At 38.8% G+C, this 19,039-nt stretch overlaps 1 protein-coding gene across 2 annotated transcripts in view; it reads right to left on the reverse strand.

Moving 5' to 3' along the window:
• MYO6 (myosin VI) overlaps nucleotides 1-19,039 on the reverse strand; it is a 106,710-nt gene that overhangs the window by 50,916 nt on the left and 36,755 nt on the right. For both annotated transcript variants that reach the window (XM_058800852.1, XM_058800850.1), the window contains exons 4-9: nucleotides 11,402-11,475; nucleotides 9,254-9,383; nucleotides 8,148-8,253; nucleotides 6,249-6,304; nucleotides 3,950-4,047; nucleotides 2,161-2,325 (exon numbers count right to left, since the gene is read on the reverse strand). In XM_058800852.1, coding sequence (XP_058656835.1) covers nucleotides 2,161-2,325; nucleotides 3,950-4,047; nucleotides 6,249-6,304; nucleotides 8,148-8,253; nucleotides 9,254-9,383; nucleotides 11,402-11,475 — 629 coding nt within the window. The remainder of the gene's footprint in view (nucleotides 1-2,160; nucleotides 2,326-3,949; nucleotides 4,048-6,248; nucleotides 6,305-8,147; nucleotides 8,254-9,253; nucleotides 9,384-11,401; nucleotides 11,476-19,039) is intronic.

A 19,039-nucleotide genomic window follows, 5' to 3' on the forward strand; every position in this document is an offset into this window, starting at 1 on the left:
CATCAAACTTTGCCTTGTGTAATATCACAATCTATTATCAAAAGCTCGAAAGATGGCATTTCTATGAACTCTGAAACAGATGTGCAGTCAACAAAATGTGGTAAAAAAGTGACACAAGTATGCTTAGTCAGAACCATTTTATGATGAAAACTGAAGTAGTAAATGAGAACAAAGAACACAAAAATCATCTTGACAAAAGAAATGCAAATTTAGGAGGAAAATTATCTTTTACAATTTTGTTTTCCTAAAAATCTCCCATAAAATGGTACTTGATGAAAATTTAGTGCAATACAAGTAATAAACTTTAAGAATATTTAAATTCATTTACAAGCTTACAAAGATGAAAAATATCCTAAGGTTTTGTTTCTTTGGTTTTTAATTAAAGATAATCTACTTTAAGAGAGAGAAAGAAGCTGCATTAAAGTTTTGCAATTTAACATGCAGAGTGGACCTTTCACATGCAAGAACTCAGAATTCAAGTACTAACTTATGATAAAGCAATAAAATCCTTAATGGAAACTAAAGTGTCAGCTATAGTCTTAGTAGAAGTAAAAAAACAGGTCACAGTATGATGAGGCTGGTGTGACTACAGACTCTTCATACATGAAATATGCAATAAAATGTCCTCTGTAAAAGAACTCAGGCTGTTAAGTGCTATCCTGCATCAGCCTGATTTTAAGAAGGTTTTGTGTCTGACCCTGACATCTACAACCTTGGGTTCTCTCATGAGCAGAATTCTTGATTTTTAAAAAAATCCCCAAGGTGGGTAGGCAGCATATTCTAGAAATAAAATCTATTAACTTCAAGAAATAAATTTTAATGGAAAAGTGACTGCACAATAAAAACATGTACTTGAAAATCTGTTCAACATTTTAGCTTTAAATCATACAAGAGAATACTGCATGGAGTAACTGCAGAGTAAAAAAGAAAGTTTTGAAAACTAGCTCCACATTTTACAAATATAAATGGTGTTGGCTGTTCTTAAGTATTGTGTTTGTTGAGTGTTTCAAAAGAAAAACTTTCCTTCTAGGGAATGGAAGCAGTTCTTTCCTCATAAGCACCAGAACAAGTTTCCATCACACAGGTGAGTACAAATAGAAGAAAAAAAAAAAAGATACAAACTAAATATTTACAGAAATAATGTAAGATCTATGAATGCCTAGAGAATGCCTTGAGAAAGTAAGGAAACTTGTCCTAGAATACAGTCATGGCTTTTAGAGAGCAGGATCACCTTGACACCACAGTACAAATGTACAATGCACACAACGTGGAAGTGCAGCTCTGTGCCCATTTCCTGGCTCATCCATAAGGAGAGACTGACTGCCTTGGCCAAACAGCAGCTGCCTGTTTGGTGGGCAGGGTGCCCCCACCTTCCCCACAGCGAGTGCACTGATTCAGGTCTCACCTTCTGCTTTGCACAAAACTGGCAGGACATTTGTATATTTAAAGCTCCGCTGAATTTTGATGGAACTGAGTACAAAAAGGAAAGCAATCTATAAGCACAGTCCAAGTTTTATTTAGAACAAGTAGGAAGATCAACCAACAAAGAAAACAGTCAGCACAATAACTTAATTCTTTGTTTGCAGTGCTTCTTGTCTCGTTTAAGATCAAAGAAGTCTAAAGAGATGACAGTCATTTAACTTATGTCCTTGTAATTCCACATCTTTGTATTACAAAACCCTTCAAAACCCAAGAGATTTGGTCTGTTTATTTAAGGAATAAACAAAATTCCACTTCCATAATGTTCCAAGCCAAATATAAGGCAAGAAATGGTGAGAGATGGAAACAAATGACAGAACACAAGCAAAGAACTGACTGATATGTACCAGATTTGATTTGCACTGAAGAAATTCACACTTTACATCTCTAGAAGAGCCCGTAACAGCATTACTAACAGTTGGGTATGCAACAGTACATTTTCTGGAAGAGCACAGATTCCTCAATTTTAAGACAGAGAAAAAGTACAGGAATTCTTCCAGTAAAGAAAAATGTCAGGTAGCTTTAGTCCAAGATCAAATAGACTTAACAAAAAGAAAATCCAGGTTTTTTAATTATAATGAGTCTGCCAAAGATAATAAATAGAGATTTTAATATGTTCTATATGAAGAATCCACATATGACGATATGACAAACTTCACAAATGCTGACTCTGCTACTCACCCTGAAGTTGTCAGGAGAGCTTAAATATAGCTTTTCCCTAATGTCTTCTGGAGCACCAGCACAAAGCCTATAAAAGATATGATAATTCCTCTCTTCTTTGCCTTGCACACAGATCCTAGATTTCTCCAGAAGGTAGTGTGACACAAATCCACCAACCACCGAGTTCTAGGAAGAAGAAATATTTTTCTGATTATCTGAATATTTGTAGCATTATTTAAGATTCAGGTCTTCAATTTACTTTTACCTGATCATGACTTGCTCAATAGAAACTGCTCCAAAAAAGATTTAAAACTATCTCTACCTGATACATATTAAGCCTAGGAAAAAACCATTGTCTTTACCATTACTTCTCTCCCCAGCTCATGTATTGTATATACATACACTCTTCTTAAAAGAAAGGTCTTCTTCACCCCAAAAAGCAGAAATCCATAGCAGAACCTCAGGAGTTACTGCAAAGAGCATTGCTACAGCCATCCTTACACTTTCTGTATGACAGTGCTATTACAGCCTTCTTTAGGTGCATTTTACTGAGATTCTTGTAAAATAAAAGGAGAGGTTAAAATTATAGAGTACATATTTGGACAACATCTTGGGCAAATTAATTATGACACAACATTTTATTTCCAACACTTGCACTTCTTTATGGAGAAGGAATTCTGACATATATTTTTGAAAGCTATTTCTTATCTGGCCTATGATAAAATTCCCTATGCCTTGAGAAACCTTAATGGCAAGGAAATTCCTGAACTTAATGGCCATTACAGGAACTAAGAAGGATTAGCTGACTGACAAATCTGATTGCAGTTATGCAGTCATTCCCTTATTCAGGAGGTCTCAGTCTGTACTCATATCACTTTGAGAAACCAGACCTAAAAATGTGACCACAAAGTGAGAAGTGATGCCTTGTAAAAAAGGGGCTCAAGTAAACAGGCTGATCTTGCAGTGGAAAGCTGAAGCAACCTTGAAGGAGTTTCTGAAGATATTCAGAGGGTTATTTACTAGGTAAACTATTAACAAAAGCTCTGAAGTTAAATTACAAACCAAGTGATGAAAACTTAGGAAAAGACCACAAGCTCAAGACCAAACAAATGAGCTTTAAGTCTGCAGGAAAAGAAACAAATTTTTGCAGTTTGTTTGTCCTCAGTCAGAAAGATGAGGAAGCATGTATTTAATCTCTAGAGAACATCCACAGGAGTCGTCACCTTGGACATACTGACCAACCATACAGCCATCCTTAACTGTGGAATGTGTGTATACATATCCCACCCAAACAAAACTACACCTGAACAAAGAAAATTTTTATTAAGATACACAGTTGAATAGTATTTTTATCAAAAAACCAATTCCTTGACTTCTGTCATACATAGATTACTATGTAAGGTCTCAAAATTTCATACAAATACATAAAAAAGTTTGAAGTCAAAATACATTTATGTCTAATACATAACTTACACTTAGTTGAGCATTAAGGGAATGGATGGATACCTAACAGCAAGTGAGTTAGTCTTCATATGAGAAGACTCACATATGCAATGAAGGGACCCATTTTTAATCTTTTGTTGGTAGAAGCAATTTTCCTACTGAGTTGCCACTGCTTTCCAGTAATGAGACAGTACAGTGTGGCTCTGGTTTTTCTTTCAAGGTGACACAATTCAAATCGAATCTGTAAAGTAGGACAGTGGCTATTTGCTGCAAGACTAGTAAGTCTGTTCAGCCGTCTGCCAGTCTAGCATTTCCATTATATGGCAAAAAAACCCATCACTGGTTATCTGTAACAAAATTCCAGTACCTTTTCATTGAAGTGAATTTCAACAAATTTCCCAAAACGACTGCTGTTGTTGTTTCGAACAGTCTTTGCATTTCCAAAAGCTTCTAATAGGGGATTTGCTGTTTAAAAAATTAATTTTTGTAGTGTTAGAATTCAATCAGGAAACTACCAAAAAGAAACAGAGAACAAATACAATTAACCGGGGGACTTATTTGGAATAAGGTTTGAAAATCAAAGGAAAAATATTACCTATTAGGAATAATATATTTTGCAAATTATACTGGATATATTGTGGTGGACCATGAAATTAAGTACTTAAATGTCTTGTAACAGTGCAGTGTACTTGAATCAATACTGCCAGAAATTCAGAGACAAATACCAAAAGTTATTCAGTGATGTTTTTCTATAGGAAGTAGGTAAATAACTGATACATTAACTACATGAGACAGAGCAGAATTTAATGCTTCCCAATTATTTATTATTCATGAAATCTAAACTACTCACTTATTCCGCAGACAAAAATGTCACTTAAATGTCATGCATGCAATGTTTTAGATTGACTTGGAAATTAATAAATATCATATTAGAAAAGTCTGTTGATTTCAAAAACCACTTAACACTGTCCTTTCAAATTAGGTCAATTAAGTGACTGGCTGATTTTATTTTTTACTGGCTGCTGCTTTTCAGCATGTTAAAGCCATGCAGAAAGAATGGCAGCAAGCAATCTAATTCTCATATCTATATATATACACACTCATACAAATATCATGCACAGTTTAAACAGTTTGAAACTGCTTATTAATTATGAAATAGAAGGCCTCTGAAAGACTGCTTTTTACTAGCTTTGAGGATCAAAGAAAAATAGTTTACTAAACCACATTATCAATAAACCACTAAAAATATCTGCAAGATATTTTAAGGCTTCTAGCTAAAAATAAGCATTGGAAACTAAGTGAGCAGATACTCAGATTTAAAACTCCACTAACAACCATTTAAATATCTGCTCCTACATAAATTAAAGAATGAAGAAATAACATCAATGCTTGAATAAAATGTGGGTGATAATGCATCATATAATAGGACATGAGAATTAACCTTTTTTTGTTTGGCTGTATTTTCATTTTTTTAACAATTAAAGTTCATAAAAATGCAAATCTGACTTCTTACAAGATCTTTGATACTTATTCAGGCATTTTATGTAATATGAAATTTTAAAGAAAGGATTATGAACAAAACCAAATTGCACAAAGTATTTCAGGTAGGCTGAAGGTTCCTCTAGTAATACATATGCCACAAGCATATTCATTAAAATCATGCCTAAAAACCTTCAGAATTCATGCATCAGATGCTGTTCTAAATTAAAAAGCCCAAACTCTTTGAGGAATACCTACAAGTACCAATTAATTTGCATCAGGCATTATCCAACTTTTGCCCACTTTCTGAGTTCCTTTAGCACACAGTGGATTTCACTAAGGAACTGGTTTAAGCAGTTACAGCAACAAGAGATTAAAGCCTGAAGTACTTCTCTTGAATAAGTGGTTCAAATTTGAAAGCAGGAAAATGTAAAGCAAAAGTAATTTTTTTTTTTTAAGAAAGAGACACAGAGTCAAGAAATTTCCACATAAATTTATGCTATCCTATAGAGGACTAAAACTGATGTATGAGGAATTATTAGGTTGGCTGAAGGTTGTTTGTTCTTCAGGTATTTCTATTTTCTCAAAAAGCTATTTTCTGTCCAAGAAGGAAGTATATGCAACATTCAAGAGGCTCAATAGGAAGGATCAACACAGCCTCTCTTCACCTCGTTTGGAGTCTACTGTAAAGATAGATACAGTCAAAGTGCTATTCTGAATTATGTGATTTCTGACAAAAAATGTTAGAACAGAAATATGATCCAGAATCATAATTTAAAAGAACTTCCCTACTTTATTTGACTTTGAGAACTTGATAATGAGGACGAGGAATTATATTTTCCTGGTACTAACAGATAGTAATGAAAAAACAATCTTGTCCTTGAAGATTTTAAGCAGTTTAAAATTCCATTTTGGGTACCACCTTGAGTACATTATATGTGTAAAGCTCAATTCAAACACACACATAAATGTTTTCTAATAAATGACAGCATGATACTATAATAAATAAAGTGAATTAAAAATAAAAAATGTTTCAAAACCTAGGATGAAGATCAACTGCCTATAAATTATGCTCTAGAAAGTCTGATAGCATTTCTATGCTACTTTTATTCGCTTGCTGTTGAGTCACATTTCTGAAAAAAAAAATCATGTTGGAACCTGTAGTTAAATGAAAGAAACTTCCGTACCTTCTACAATTCTGTCATCAATATCTTGGCCACTGCCATAGGATTCTGTCAAATACCTGTAAAGTAAGATTAAAAAAAATCAGTATCATTCATCTCATGTCAGGTTTCCTCACTTAAGCAGGGTTTAACATGGCTGTGCACAAATACTAATTACTATATGAAACGCATTCCGATTTAAAGTTTCAAATACCTATGCACTTTGAAATAAACTTTAACTTTACTTTTACTTTTCTTTTTTGCTAAAAGAAAAATATTCTTGCACACTTCCAATTTTTTTTAATACTCCAAGGCCTGCTAGAAATTTCTTTTTAACATGTATATGGAAATTACAGTTTAATAGAAATATAATCAAACTATTACTGTATTATGTGTATTTATTAATAATCTTTTTAAATACATTAGGTTTCATGTCTATTTCCTGAATTTAAGACTGTTGCCATCCATAGTGTTTCTGTATTAATAACTATCAGTGTTAATAAAATTCCACATGGAGATGGTAAGGATAAGGAATTACAAGTATACAATTAAGGCAGGATTCAATTTAGCAATTGAAGAAAGAATTAGAAACTAGAACCACAATCTACTTGCTCCAAAGTCCCAGTCTTTTTAAATTTTTTTTCCCTGTTCACAGGGCATGCTTTCTGGAAATTCGCAAGGGAATCTGGGACAAGTTAAAAACAGCTCTTGAAAATGGGGCTTTCCAAAAAAATTTAGAAGCACTAAAAGAGCTGTACTAGCAGCTTTTACTTTCTAAACCCACAAGGGTAAAATCTTCCAGCTTTTAAAACTCAGTTATGTTTTGTAGAGGGACTCTATGGTGGAGGGTGCTGGGGAGAAGCAGCAGCGATGATATTTGCCTGTTGGATAATGAGCTCTTCCTTTGCTGAGAAGTGGAAGAATAATCTTGAAGAGCATCTCTTGTGAGATATTCTTCCAGTGCCTGCTGTCTTTTTCTGTTACGCTTATCAGGAATAGAGTCAGGTGTCCCTTGTAAAAAACTGCCAGCACCTTGCAGTAGTTCTTACAGCTATCTGTGAAAGGTTGCCCAGGGCCAGTGCAGAGCAGTATGAAGGACAGACAGGCAGTTGTGACAGTTCTTCACGGGATGTGGAAAATAATACCTCTACTGTAGAGAAATACTAGAAAATACATTATTTTAGGGAAAAGGGAATTAAATATTTGTAGAGGGAAACAAGTCCAAGGCATGGCAAGGGAGCATATTTACACTGCCCACACTGTGCTTCCCTGCATCATCAGGCCACCTATTGACATAGGCGTATTTAAAGGACCAGTTCTTTCCAGTTAGTGTTCCAGAGTGATAAAAAGCCATGAAAAGATAATGCAGATATGGAAGCAAGGCTGATATATATCAGCAATATGGCTTTCCATATAATTTAATAAACTTGATTTAGTATCGGCCGCACATGAACATCAATAAATAAATAAATACCACTATTCAGTCTTACTCAGTAAACTTGGGTAAAGTATTTTAAAGTTAAAAAGATAAACAAACTAAAAAGAAAACGTCAGGGGGAACACAGAAACACACATTTATGGCAAAACCAACAGTGTCTTGCAAGATACAATTAATGTCTAGTTACATTTTTTATCAACCACATTACCAGATGTGCAATACCAAAACGACTGTATCATAAGCCATAATAACTACATGATGTCAGTACAACTGAGTTAAAGTTTCTGTGAGTATGTAGCTATTTCTGCACATTATCATGTCGGCTTTTAACTCAATTTCTTGTAATAAAGTGCACATAGAAGCTAATACATATCTTACTGAATTGTATCTTAAACCCACTGATGACCTTAGTTTGCTCTGCCTCTATGTCAACCAAATGCATAAACACAAGGAATTCAAATACTAACTTTGGTTCACATACAAACCTCAAAACAAATTTAGTGTTTTCTGTCTTGCCAGCTCCTGATTCTCCAGAGACTATGATGGATTGACTCATCTTAAGCACTTTCATGTCACGGAATGCTTTATCAGCTTAAAAAGAAGAATATGGTTGACATGACAAAAATTAATACTCAGCAGAATTGCAAGGATAAAGTTAAGCTGCAATGCAGAAAATTAAAATGTAACATTTTCAGGAATAGAAACTAAATGTTTACAATTAAATTAATTATAGCTTATTAAATTCTGTTTTCCTTTAATTTATACTACAGTTGTAATTCTTCCAACACTGACATGTAAGAACTCAAAGTCTTGGAAACAAAGGCTTACTCAACTTTTTCCAGAATGAAACAAAACAAAATCAAGAATCTAAAGCTAAATCTTTTTCATGAAATGTATTTGCAAAATAGTAGTCTGTGTTTATTTTATATATATTTTTAAAGGGAAACTTTCAGTTGTACTTTGCAACAAGTAACATCTGAGAAAACTTGGGAAAAAATCTCTCTTACTATGTAACAGGTATGAAAACTCCAGCTAATTATATTTTTTATTTCAAAATAAAATACAAAACAATGAGAAGGCCTTTAACATGTCAGGCTTTGATTATAGTTTCCAATTATTTTTTATTTTCAAAAGTGGTTGAAATCAGATTTAAGCCATAAATAACATTTCAATGTATTTCTGTCTGTAACACAAGCATATAAAAGGAAATAGTGAATATGCTCTGGCAATGTAATTTAAGGCAAAGAAAATTACTACACTGAAAGACAATGCCAATCATTATTACACCTTTTTCACTTATAAAATTTGAATTTCATTATTTCTTTTTTAGGTTTTTTTAATGGTAGCAAATTATATTTGAATTGCTTAGACTTAAAACACTGGAAGTGCAGAATAATCCTAATAGAGTTGTCACAGTTTCTCATTTACAAGTTCTTCAAAAAGATGAGAAGATTTGCAATTTTAGCCATTAGTGCTTTTATTTTATAATAGTTCAAAATAAGTTAATTACTGCTGCAGGTTGCAATTTACAGATAACTCTGAAGTATTCAATGTTTGTTTTTTAATAGACAAATACAGGCTCAATACATACCAATTGCAAAAACATGTGGTGGCAATGTTCCCAGCGATCTACCCTGGTACTTTTTAATAGTATCTGAAGAGTAAAACTTAGGTATATCAAAATATGGATTCACTGCAATAAGAATGTTGGCTACATAGGTCTGTGAAGAAAATAATAACAGCAAATTACTAGGCAGTATCCAAACAAGTGGTTAACAGCAATTGTCTATTACAGACTATAGCCTCCATATAACAATTACATTTATGATCCTCTCCAGCTAATGCAAACACAAGATAGGATATATTTTTACAGTTCCTTTAATTATCTTCTCAGCATTTCTATGAAATTCTCCTGGGAAAATTCCCTAACCACCGAGCTGTGGAGTATGTCCTGAATCTGACCTTTCTCCCAGTCTCCTTTTAAATTATTTCCTATTGTCTGCATTACTGGATCAAGGACAGGACGCCAAATCCTCCTGCTCAAAAGCGAATGAACTAAGCTCATGGATAGCATAACACACTGTCCTCCAGTGAGGAGGATAGCTTTTCAATATCTAATGGAAGCAACTCAGCAGGAAGGACTGACAGGATCCTGCCTGGGAATGCATTCAAGCCAGGCAATAAAAGCATTCAGCCAAAAGAATATTAGCTATAGCTGCTTCCACAGAGAGAACTACAGAATGCAAATGTTCTCTTACAGAGAAGGAATTTGAGAAGAATCTCAGACAAAGGCTGCTTTTTACCTTTCCATAGGACAAGGAAGACTGAAGAGAGGGGGTTTTTTAATGTTTCTGAAAGAAACTCTTAAAGCTCAGTTATAATTGCCAGGTTACATACAGGAAAGAAGAGGGGTCAAAATCAAATTAAAAATCAGATTTGCAGGAAAAGATCTGAAGAAAATGAGGTAAACCTTCAGGTGAATAACTTATTTGCTTTGTTGTTACTGAGAATGTCCCTAGAAGACTAAAATTTGGAAACTATTGTGTGATACATTAATAGAAGACTGAATCACACAATATATGATGATTCTTAAGTAGTTCTCTTTTCAGCACTTACTTCACCAAAGGAAAACTTTCCTTCAAGAGTTGCAAATACTAATATTAACTTTCCTTTTAATAACAAGATAAATATTGTTAACCAGGATTTTTAAAAAGGCATAAAACTGTTCACAAGGGAAATGCAGTTAAATTATAAACTGAAAAAAAAGTGGTTGTTTTTTCCTTCAGAAAATACACGTGTTCTGGACAACATATTAGTAGTACTTGTTTACACTGAAGAAAGGCTTTATGAACTACTATCCTACTTTATGAAAATACTATCCTATCCCATGTTCAGTCCATATTCAGAATTTTGCTTCTTTGGGGGGTTTTATTGTTTGGTTTGGTTTCTTTAAGGATTATTTTTCCAGAGCAGCATTCAAATGGCCATTTTTATTTATTTATATTTTAAAGCTGGCGCTTGACCTTGAGCCATAAAAAATTTAAAGCTATGTAAATCAACTGCAACAGAAGAAAACAATTATACTTTCTTTTTACATTTATATAAAAAGGTTTAGCTAAATTAATTTTATAATATGTGCTAAAAGAAAGGTTGATTATTTTAACACAGACACTTTAAAATATGTAGAACTGTTTTGTATTATCCCTAGCCAGCTTTCTATTAGGGGAAAAAAAATAAAAAAGAAAGAAAACTCTTATCTTCTGTTTCACAGCTGTCAGTATCTGGGCAGATGGCAAGGACAAAATGTAATTTAGTCAGAATTCATTAAGTACAATTAGGCAATTTGATAGCAATATAAAAGATTAAGATGGACATCTGAGCTAGGAGGTGTCAAAGACGGCACCTGTTTGCTTCGTTCAAAAATAATGAAGAAAGAAAACCATCTTTGTTGACAGTGAAATAAGTTACCTGTAGGAACATTTGTGATACAAAGCTGTGCTATGGTTGCACACAAACAGTCATGTAGAGAAAAACCTACTGCTCTGCCTGCTAAAAATCAGATGGGATTCTGATCTAAAAGTATAATATAAGGAAAAAAAAGCAAAAAAAGGGCCTACAACCTCGACCTTTCCACATTAGCAGTTCTGTTATAGGAAAAAAAAAACAGAAGTGGAAACACATGGTGAATTTTTGAAAGGACATATCTATTAGATTGGTTGTCATGACACAGAATACTTACGTAAATTCTGTCCTTACTGTACCGAACTTTGATATTGTGAAGGAGAGTGGCTTCATTTAAATACATCAGGGAACCTGCAAGTAAAAAACAATCACATACCATTAGGAGCTCTGGACTACCTTTAAGTACAGAAAAAAACCTAAATCTTCAATTAAGGAAAATTTTCTTCCCCTCTCTTTGTTTACAGTTTAACCCTATCATTTCTTCACACTGTCTTGAGAACAGGAGTACTGACTCTATATACATTTTAAAAACCACAAACCTGCTCTTAACTGTACAACTGAAGTTACAGAAAGCTGCTGAACAAAGAATTGGACTGCAGAAGCCTCAAACACAGGCTCTGCTCAGTGTAAGCTGCTTTAAACAGCCTGTCTGTCAAACATGGAGCATCTGCCTTCACACCAGCCTCTAAGCACAGAAACTGCTGCCTACCAAAATCCCCACCAATGACTCCTTCCTTCCTTCCTTCCTTCCTTCCTTCCTTCCTTCCTTCCTTCCTTCCTTCCTTCCTTCCTTCCTTCCGACACTTCCTTCCGACACTTCCTTCCGACACTTCCTTCCTTCCGACACTTCCTTCCTTCCTTCCGACACTTCCTTCCTTCCTTCCGACACTTCCTTCCGACACTTCCTTCCGACACTTCCTTCCTTCCGACACTTCCTTCCTTCCTTCCGACACTTCCTTCCGACGCTTCCTTCCTTCCGACACTTCCTTCCTTCCTTCCTTCCGACACTTCCTTCCTTCCTTCCGACACTTCCTTCCTTCCTTCCTTCTGACACTTACTTCCTTCCTTCCGACACTTCCTTCCGACACTTCCTTCCTTCCTTCCGACACTTCCTTCCTTCCTTCCGACACTTCCTTCCGACACTTCCTTCCTTCCTTCCGACACTTCCTTCCGACACTTCCTACCTTCTGACACTTCCTTCCTTCCTTCCGACACTTCCTTCCTTCCTTCCGACACTTCCTTCCTTCCTTCCGACACTTCCTTCCTTCCTTCCGACACTTCCTTCCGACACTTCCTTCCTTCCTTCCTTCCGACACTTCCTTCCGACACTTCCTTCCGACACTTCCTTCCTTCCTTCCGACACTTCCTTCCTTCCTTCCGACACTTCCTTCCGACACTTCCTTCCGACACTTCCTTCCTTCCTTCCTTCCTTCCGACACTTCCTTCCTTCCTTCCGACACTTCCTTCCTTCCGACACTTCCTTCTTTCCTTCCTTCCGACACTTCCTTCCTTCCGACACTTCCTTCTTTCCTTCCTTCCGACACTTCCTTCCTTCCTTCCGACACTTCCTTCCTTCCGACACTTCCTTCTTTCCTTCCTTCCGACACTTCCTTCCTTCCGACACTTCCTTCTTTCCTTCCTTCCGACACTTCCTTCCTTCCTTCCGACACTTCCTTCCTTCCGACACTTCCTTCCGACACTTCCTTCCTTCCGACACTTCCTTCCTTCCTTCCTTCCTTCTGACACTTACTTCCTTCCTTCCGACACTTCCTTCCGACACTTCCTTCCTTCCTTCCGACACTTCCTTCCTTCCTTCCGACACTTCCTTCCGACACTTCCTTCCTTCCTTCCGACACTTCCTTCCGACACTTCCTACCTTCTGACACTTCCTTCCTTCCTTCCGACACTTCCTTCCTTCCTTCCGACACTTCCTTCCTTCCTTCCGACACTTCCTTCCGACACTTCCTTCCTTCCTTCCGACACTTCCTTCCGACACTTCCTTCCGACACTTCCTTCCTTCCTTCCTTCCTTCCGACACTTCCTTCCTTCCTTCCGACACTTCCTTCCTTCCGACACTTCCTTCTTTCCTTCCTTCCGACACTTCCTTCCTTCCGACACTTCCTTCTTTCCTTCCTTCCGACACTTCCTTCCTTCCTTCCGACACTTCCTTCCTTCCGACACTTCCTTCCGACACTTCCTTCCTTCCGACACTTCCTTCCTTCCTTCCTTCCTTCTGACACTTACTTCCTTCCTTCCGACACTTCCTTCCGACACTTCCTTCCTTCCTTCCGACACTTCCTTCCTTCCTTCCGACACTTCCTTCCGACACTTCCTTCCTTCCTTCCGACACTTCCTTCCGACACTTCCTACCTTCTGACACTTCCTTCCTTCCTTCCGACACTTCCTTCCTTCCTTCCGACACTTCCTTCCTTCCTTCCGACACTTCCTTCCGACACTTCCTTCCTTCCTTCCTTCCGACACTTCCTTCCGACACTTCCTTCCGACACTTCCTTCCTTCCTTCCGACACTTCCTTCCTTCCTTCCGACACTTCCTTCCGACACTTCCTTCCGACACTTCCTTCCTTCCTTCCTTCCTTCCGACACTTCCTTCCTTCCGACACTTCCTTCCTTCCTTCCTTCCTTCCTTCCTTCCGACACTTCCTTCCTTCCTTCCGACACTTCCTTCCTTCCGACACTTCCTTCTTTCCTTCCTTCCGACACTTCCTTCCTTCCGACACTTCCTTCTTTCCTTCCTTCCGACACTTCCTTCCTTCCTTCCGACACTTCCTTCCTTCCGACACTTCCTTCCGACACTTCCTTCCTTCCGACACTTCCTTCCTTCCGACACTTCCTTCCTTCCTTCCTTCCTTCTGACACTTACTTCCTTCCTTCCGACACTTCCTTCCGACACTTCCTTCCTTCCTTCCTTCCGACACTTCCTTCCTTCCTTCCGACACTTCCTTCCGACACTTCCTTCCTTCCGACACTTCCTTCCGACACTTCCTTCCGACACTTCCTTCCTTCCTTCCAACACTTCCTTCCTTCCTTCCGACACTTCCTTCCGACGCTTCCTTCCTTCCGACACTTCCTTCCTTCCTTCCTTCCGACACTTACTTCCTTCCTTCCGACACTTACTTCCTTCCTTCCGACACTTCCTTCCGACACTTCCTTCCTTCCTTCCGACACTTCCTTCCTTCCTTCCGACACTTCCTTCCGACACTTCCTTCCTTCCTTCCGACACTTCCTTCCTTCCTTCCGACACTTCCTTCCGACACTTCCTACCTTCTGACACTTCCTTCCTTCCTTCCTTCCGACACTTCCTTCCTTCCTTCCGACACTTCCTTCCTTCCTTCCGACACTTCCTTCCGACACTTCCTTCCTTCCTTCCTTCCGACACTTCCTTCCTTCCTTCCGACACTTCCTTCCTTCCGACACTTCCTTCCGACACTTCCTTCCTTCCTTCCGACACTTCCTTCCTTCCTTCCGACACTTCCTTCCGACACTTCCTTCCTTCCTTCCGACACTTCCTTCCTTCCTTCCGACACTTCCTTCCGACACTTCCTACCTTCTGACACTTCCTTCCTTCCTTCCTTCCGACACTTCCTTCCTTCCTTCCGACACTTCCTTCCGACACTTCCTTCCTTCCTTCCTTCCTTCCTTCCGACACTTCCTTCCTTCCGACACTTCCTTCCTTCCTTCCGACACTTACTTCCTTCCTTCCTTCCTTCCTTCCGACACTTCCTTCCTTCCTTCCGACACTTCCTTCCTTCCGACACTTCCTTCTTTCCTTCCTTCCGACACTTCCTTCCTTCCGACACTTCCTTCCTTCCTTCCGACCCTTCCTTCCTTCCTTCCTTCCTTCCTTCCTTCCTTCCTTCCTTCCGACACTTCCTTCCTTCCTTCCTTCCTTCTGACACTTACTTCCTTCCTTCCGACACTTCCTTCCGACACTTCCTTCTGACACTTCCTTCCGACATTTCCTTCCTTCCTTCCGACACTTCCTTCCTTCCTTCCTTCCTTCCGACACTTCCTTCCTTCCTTCCGACACTTCCTTCCTTCCTTCCGACACTTCCTTCCAACACTTCCTTCCGACACTTCCTTCCGACACTTCCTTCCTTCCGACACTTCCTTCCTTCCGACACTTCCTTCCAACACTTCCTTCCGACACTTCCTTCCTTCCGACACTTCCTTCCGACACTTCCTTCCGACACTTCCTTCCGACACTTCCTTCCGACACTTCCTTCCTTCCGACACTTCCTTCCTTCCTTCCGACACTTCCTTCCTTCCGACACTTCCTTCCGACACTTCCTTCTTTCCTTCCTTCCGACACTTCCTTCCTTCCTTCCAACACTTCCTTCCGACACTTCCTTCCAACACTTCCTTCCGACACTTCCTTCCTTCCGACACTTCCTTCCTTCCTTCCGACACTTCCTTCTGACACTTCCTTCCGACACTTCCTTCCGACACTTCCTTCCAACACTTCCTGTTTCCCTCTCCAATCTCAGCCACAGTGTCCCCGGGTAATGCCACCCAACTGACATTTGGAGTAACAGCTGGCTTCTGGTGATTTTTGAATTGCTGAATATAAACATCTAATCTGGATCTGGAGGCAGCAACAGCAGCATCACAATACCAGGCACTAACCCTTCCCTGCTTCAGTTCTGAATTTTGTGAGTACTAGGCCTCCTCAGAGAAACTGTCAGGGGTAAAAAAATGCGAACACATCAAAACTTAGCTGTATCTTTCTCCTTTGTTCTTTAACATAAAACACCTGACCCTGAGATTAGCTCTTTTGGTTAGAGCACAGTGCTACTAAGACCAGTGTTGTGGGTTTGATCCCTCTATGGGCCAATATTAATTTAAAAGCTAGATTGAATGAGTATTGTGGGTCCTTTCCAGATCAGAATATTCTGTGATTCTGTAACTGCTGAACTGTTACAGGATGGTCGAACCCACAGAAAGCTTCAGACTTTCACTTTTCAGAGGTTCACATTCTGGCAAAGCTGGTCCTTGTTTTCAGCTACAAAGCCCTGGAAAGTGTCAGCAGCCTTTATTACAGAGGTAGTTTTCAGTTCCCACTATAACACTGTTAAAAATATTTTCCCTAAACCAAATGAGGGCACTACTCATTACACAGCCTCCATTTTTAAATATGCTCAATACTTTTTATCTCACTGCTTCAAGTCAAATGTACAACACTATTTTGTGTAGTGACAACTGACAGACTGCCACACTGATAAACCTTACAGTAATACAGTACAAAAACTTCTATCCATCCAACTACTGTGGATGAAATAAGCACTGTACCAATAATGTCTTTTCTTTTTAAGGGAAGACTGGACATGGCACTTAATGCCACAATCGAGTTGACACGGTGGTGTTAGCTCAGAGGTCTGACTCAGTGATCTCAGAGGTCTTTTCCAGCCTAATTGGTTCTGTGATTCTGTAATAGTAACCACTAGCTTGCACCTCACACAAGTGTCACATACACACCTCTTATCTATAATGACCAACAAGGTTGTTTTATGTTGAACTGACACCCTTTCTCAAGGGCTGCAGCAGCAAAGTATTCTAACTTATTTACATAAATGTGCAAAAAGGGCTGCCAGTTTGCATGACCTAAAGTCAACCTACCCAGCCACCTATCCCCCCAAGGATACTTGAAGTTCAGTAAGCAGCTCTTAACATCTCATTCAACACTCCTCCTGCTGAACTGGCAAAGGAAAATGGGAGCTTCTCAAACACACCTGTGTTTCTGTTTTGCATTTTACCTTTCCTCCTGCAGAGGACTGAGGAGTGGAGGTGGCTCTGTCCCCTCCTTATCTGCACTAGACTGGCCTGAAGCAAAGTCAGGTTCACCAGCAAGTTGCAGCCTCCCTTTGGCTTGCATAGCTCTGCTGAATAACAGCCCTTCCCTTCATTACACGACTAAATACAGCTTTGTCTAAAATATCTGGAATAATTTACACTTCTCAAAGGACCTTGTAGCTTCTGGTTTGTTCAGAAGAAACCTCCTTCCTCCACAAAACCCCTTGCACTGATATTCCTGCCCTGACAGAAGCACACAAGGCACGCTTTAGCTTTACCCTAGGTAAACTCTTCCTTTGGATCATAACAGCCTTGAAATTGTGGCCGTGCACAGCTCCTTCATGAAACAGCAAGGTGGCCCCCATCCCCACAGCTCCTCCTCTGCCAGCACAGCAGACACACATTCCCCCACAAGCCCACGGTCACCGGGAGCTGCAGCAGCCGAGCACAGACACCCGGTGCTGCACAGCCAGACTCATCCTCCCCTCCCCGCGCATTCTCAGCTCACACGCCTGAGAAAATGGCACTGGGACCACAGATTGCAGGTCTGCCTTCACCTCTTTTATTGAGGTCATCCCAAGAGAAAGAGACATTAAAAGGAAATGGGCCAGAAACAGAAACTCCTGCTTGCTCTAATGAAAGTTGAAGTCTCCTTCTGCCCCTCTATGTGCCTGGGAGGGGACAGTGTGGTAAAAAATTAGCAAACTTGAAGTCATTTGGATTCTCAGTATTGAGATGAGAAATTATTACATAGTAATTGTCTATCAACATCCTTGACCATATCTTTGTAGGAACCTCTCTGAGTTTGCAGTATATTAAAGGAAGCAGTTAATCATCAACTTTTTATTAGGTTGCTTATCTCAAAAGCAAAGGAGTCCAGATTTCACTGTGTCCCCAGTGCCCTCATCGCAATTAAAGCAGCTGTACCTGCAGACTCCATGTGCAATAGGAGCATGCTCCCCAAGGGAATGCCACCACCTCAAGACATGCAAACTAAGGCTTATGTCAGCAAATTCAAAATGCATCTTCTTTAGAATAAATCCTTTGGAAGGGGCATCCATATCCAAAGGCAAAGGAAGTCACCGGAGAGAGAGAGAATTCTGAATATTCATATGGCTCGTGTCTAAATATAACCAGTGTATACATGTGCATTTAGTTCTCCATATATTTACTTACACACACACATAGTTCACATAAGTGAAGTGAAGCACTAAAAACTAGGGAATGTCAATGCCAAATTTACTCACAGTGGCTCTCCTGCCCATACCACAAAGTAGGATTTCTATTGAAAATTATTTTATGAAGAAATGGCAAGATGCAGATCTGCATCTGTAGAACTGGGGTTTTTTAAACAGTCTTATCCAATACCCTGTCCTTTTACTTACCTTTCAGGATTTTTTAGAACAGTTTTATAAGCACTCAGTATAGTTGTTTTTCCTATAAATCAATGATAGTGAACGCAAATACTCTCTGACAGAGAAGGAAATTGAATTTGGGATTCACACATCCTGCAAATGAACTGCAACTTCTGAGCAGCAAGTTAGAGTATACTGGAAAGTTAAAATAATGTTTGATACAGAAGGGATTATTGAACAAAGGATTTTTAAGTTTTATCTTCTCACAAAGCCAAAGAAGATAATTTCTTTGACTAACTTAGTTGAATAGTATTCTGTTGGAATCTTAAATTATTTCCATAATCTCGTTTCAATTCCCTGACCAGGACATAGAGCGTCAGGACATCTCAGTAAAATCATTGGGACAGATGCACAGATTAAGTGCATTTCCCTAACAATCACCATGTACAGAGAATACAGATAACAGCTTTGAAAAGTTTGAACTCACATCCTTGTTACAAAAATATAAGCAGCTGGAAGCAAAGCTATCTGCTTGATTCTAACCACACTGCACCATCTAAGTCAGAGCATAAGACTCAGATCTCATTTTGTTTCTCATGGAGGAGCTGTAACAGCTGCAATTCCTGTCATGGGATGCAAATACCAAACCCTATTAAAGGACAGGAACTGAAGTTACATCACCTAGACCAGACCCCTAGCCTTTATTTTAAACTAAGAACAATAGAAGGTATTTTTGCCCACTATTTACAAAG

The sequence above is a fragment of the Ammospiza caudacuta genome, chromosome 3 (assembly GCF_027887145.1).
Source record: "Ammospiza caudacuta isolate bAmmCau1 chromosome 3, bAmmCau1.pri, whole genome shotgun sequence".
Classification (NCBI taxonomy): Eukaryota; Metazoa; Chordata; class Aves; order Passeriformes; family Passerellidae; genus Ammospiza; species Ammospiza caudacuta.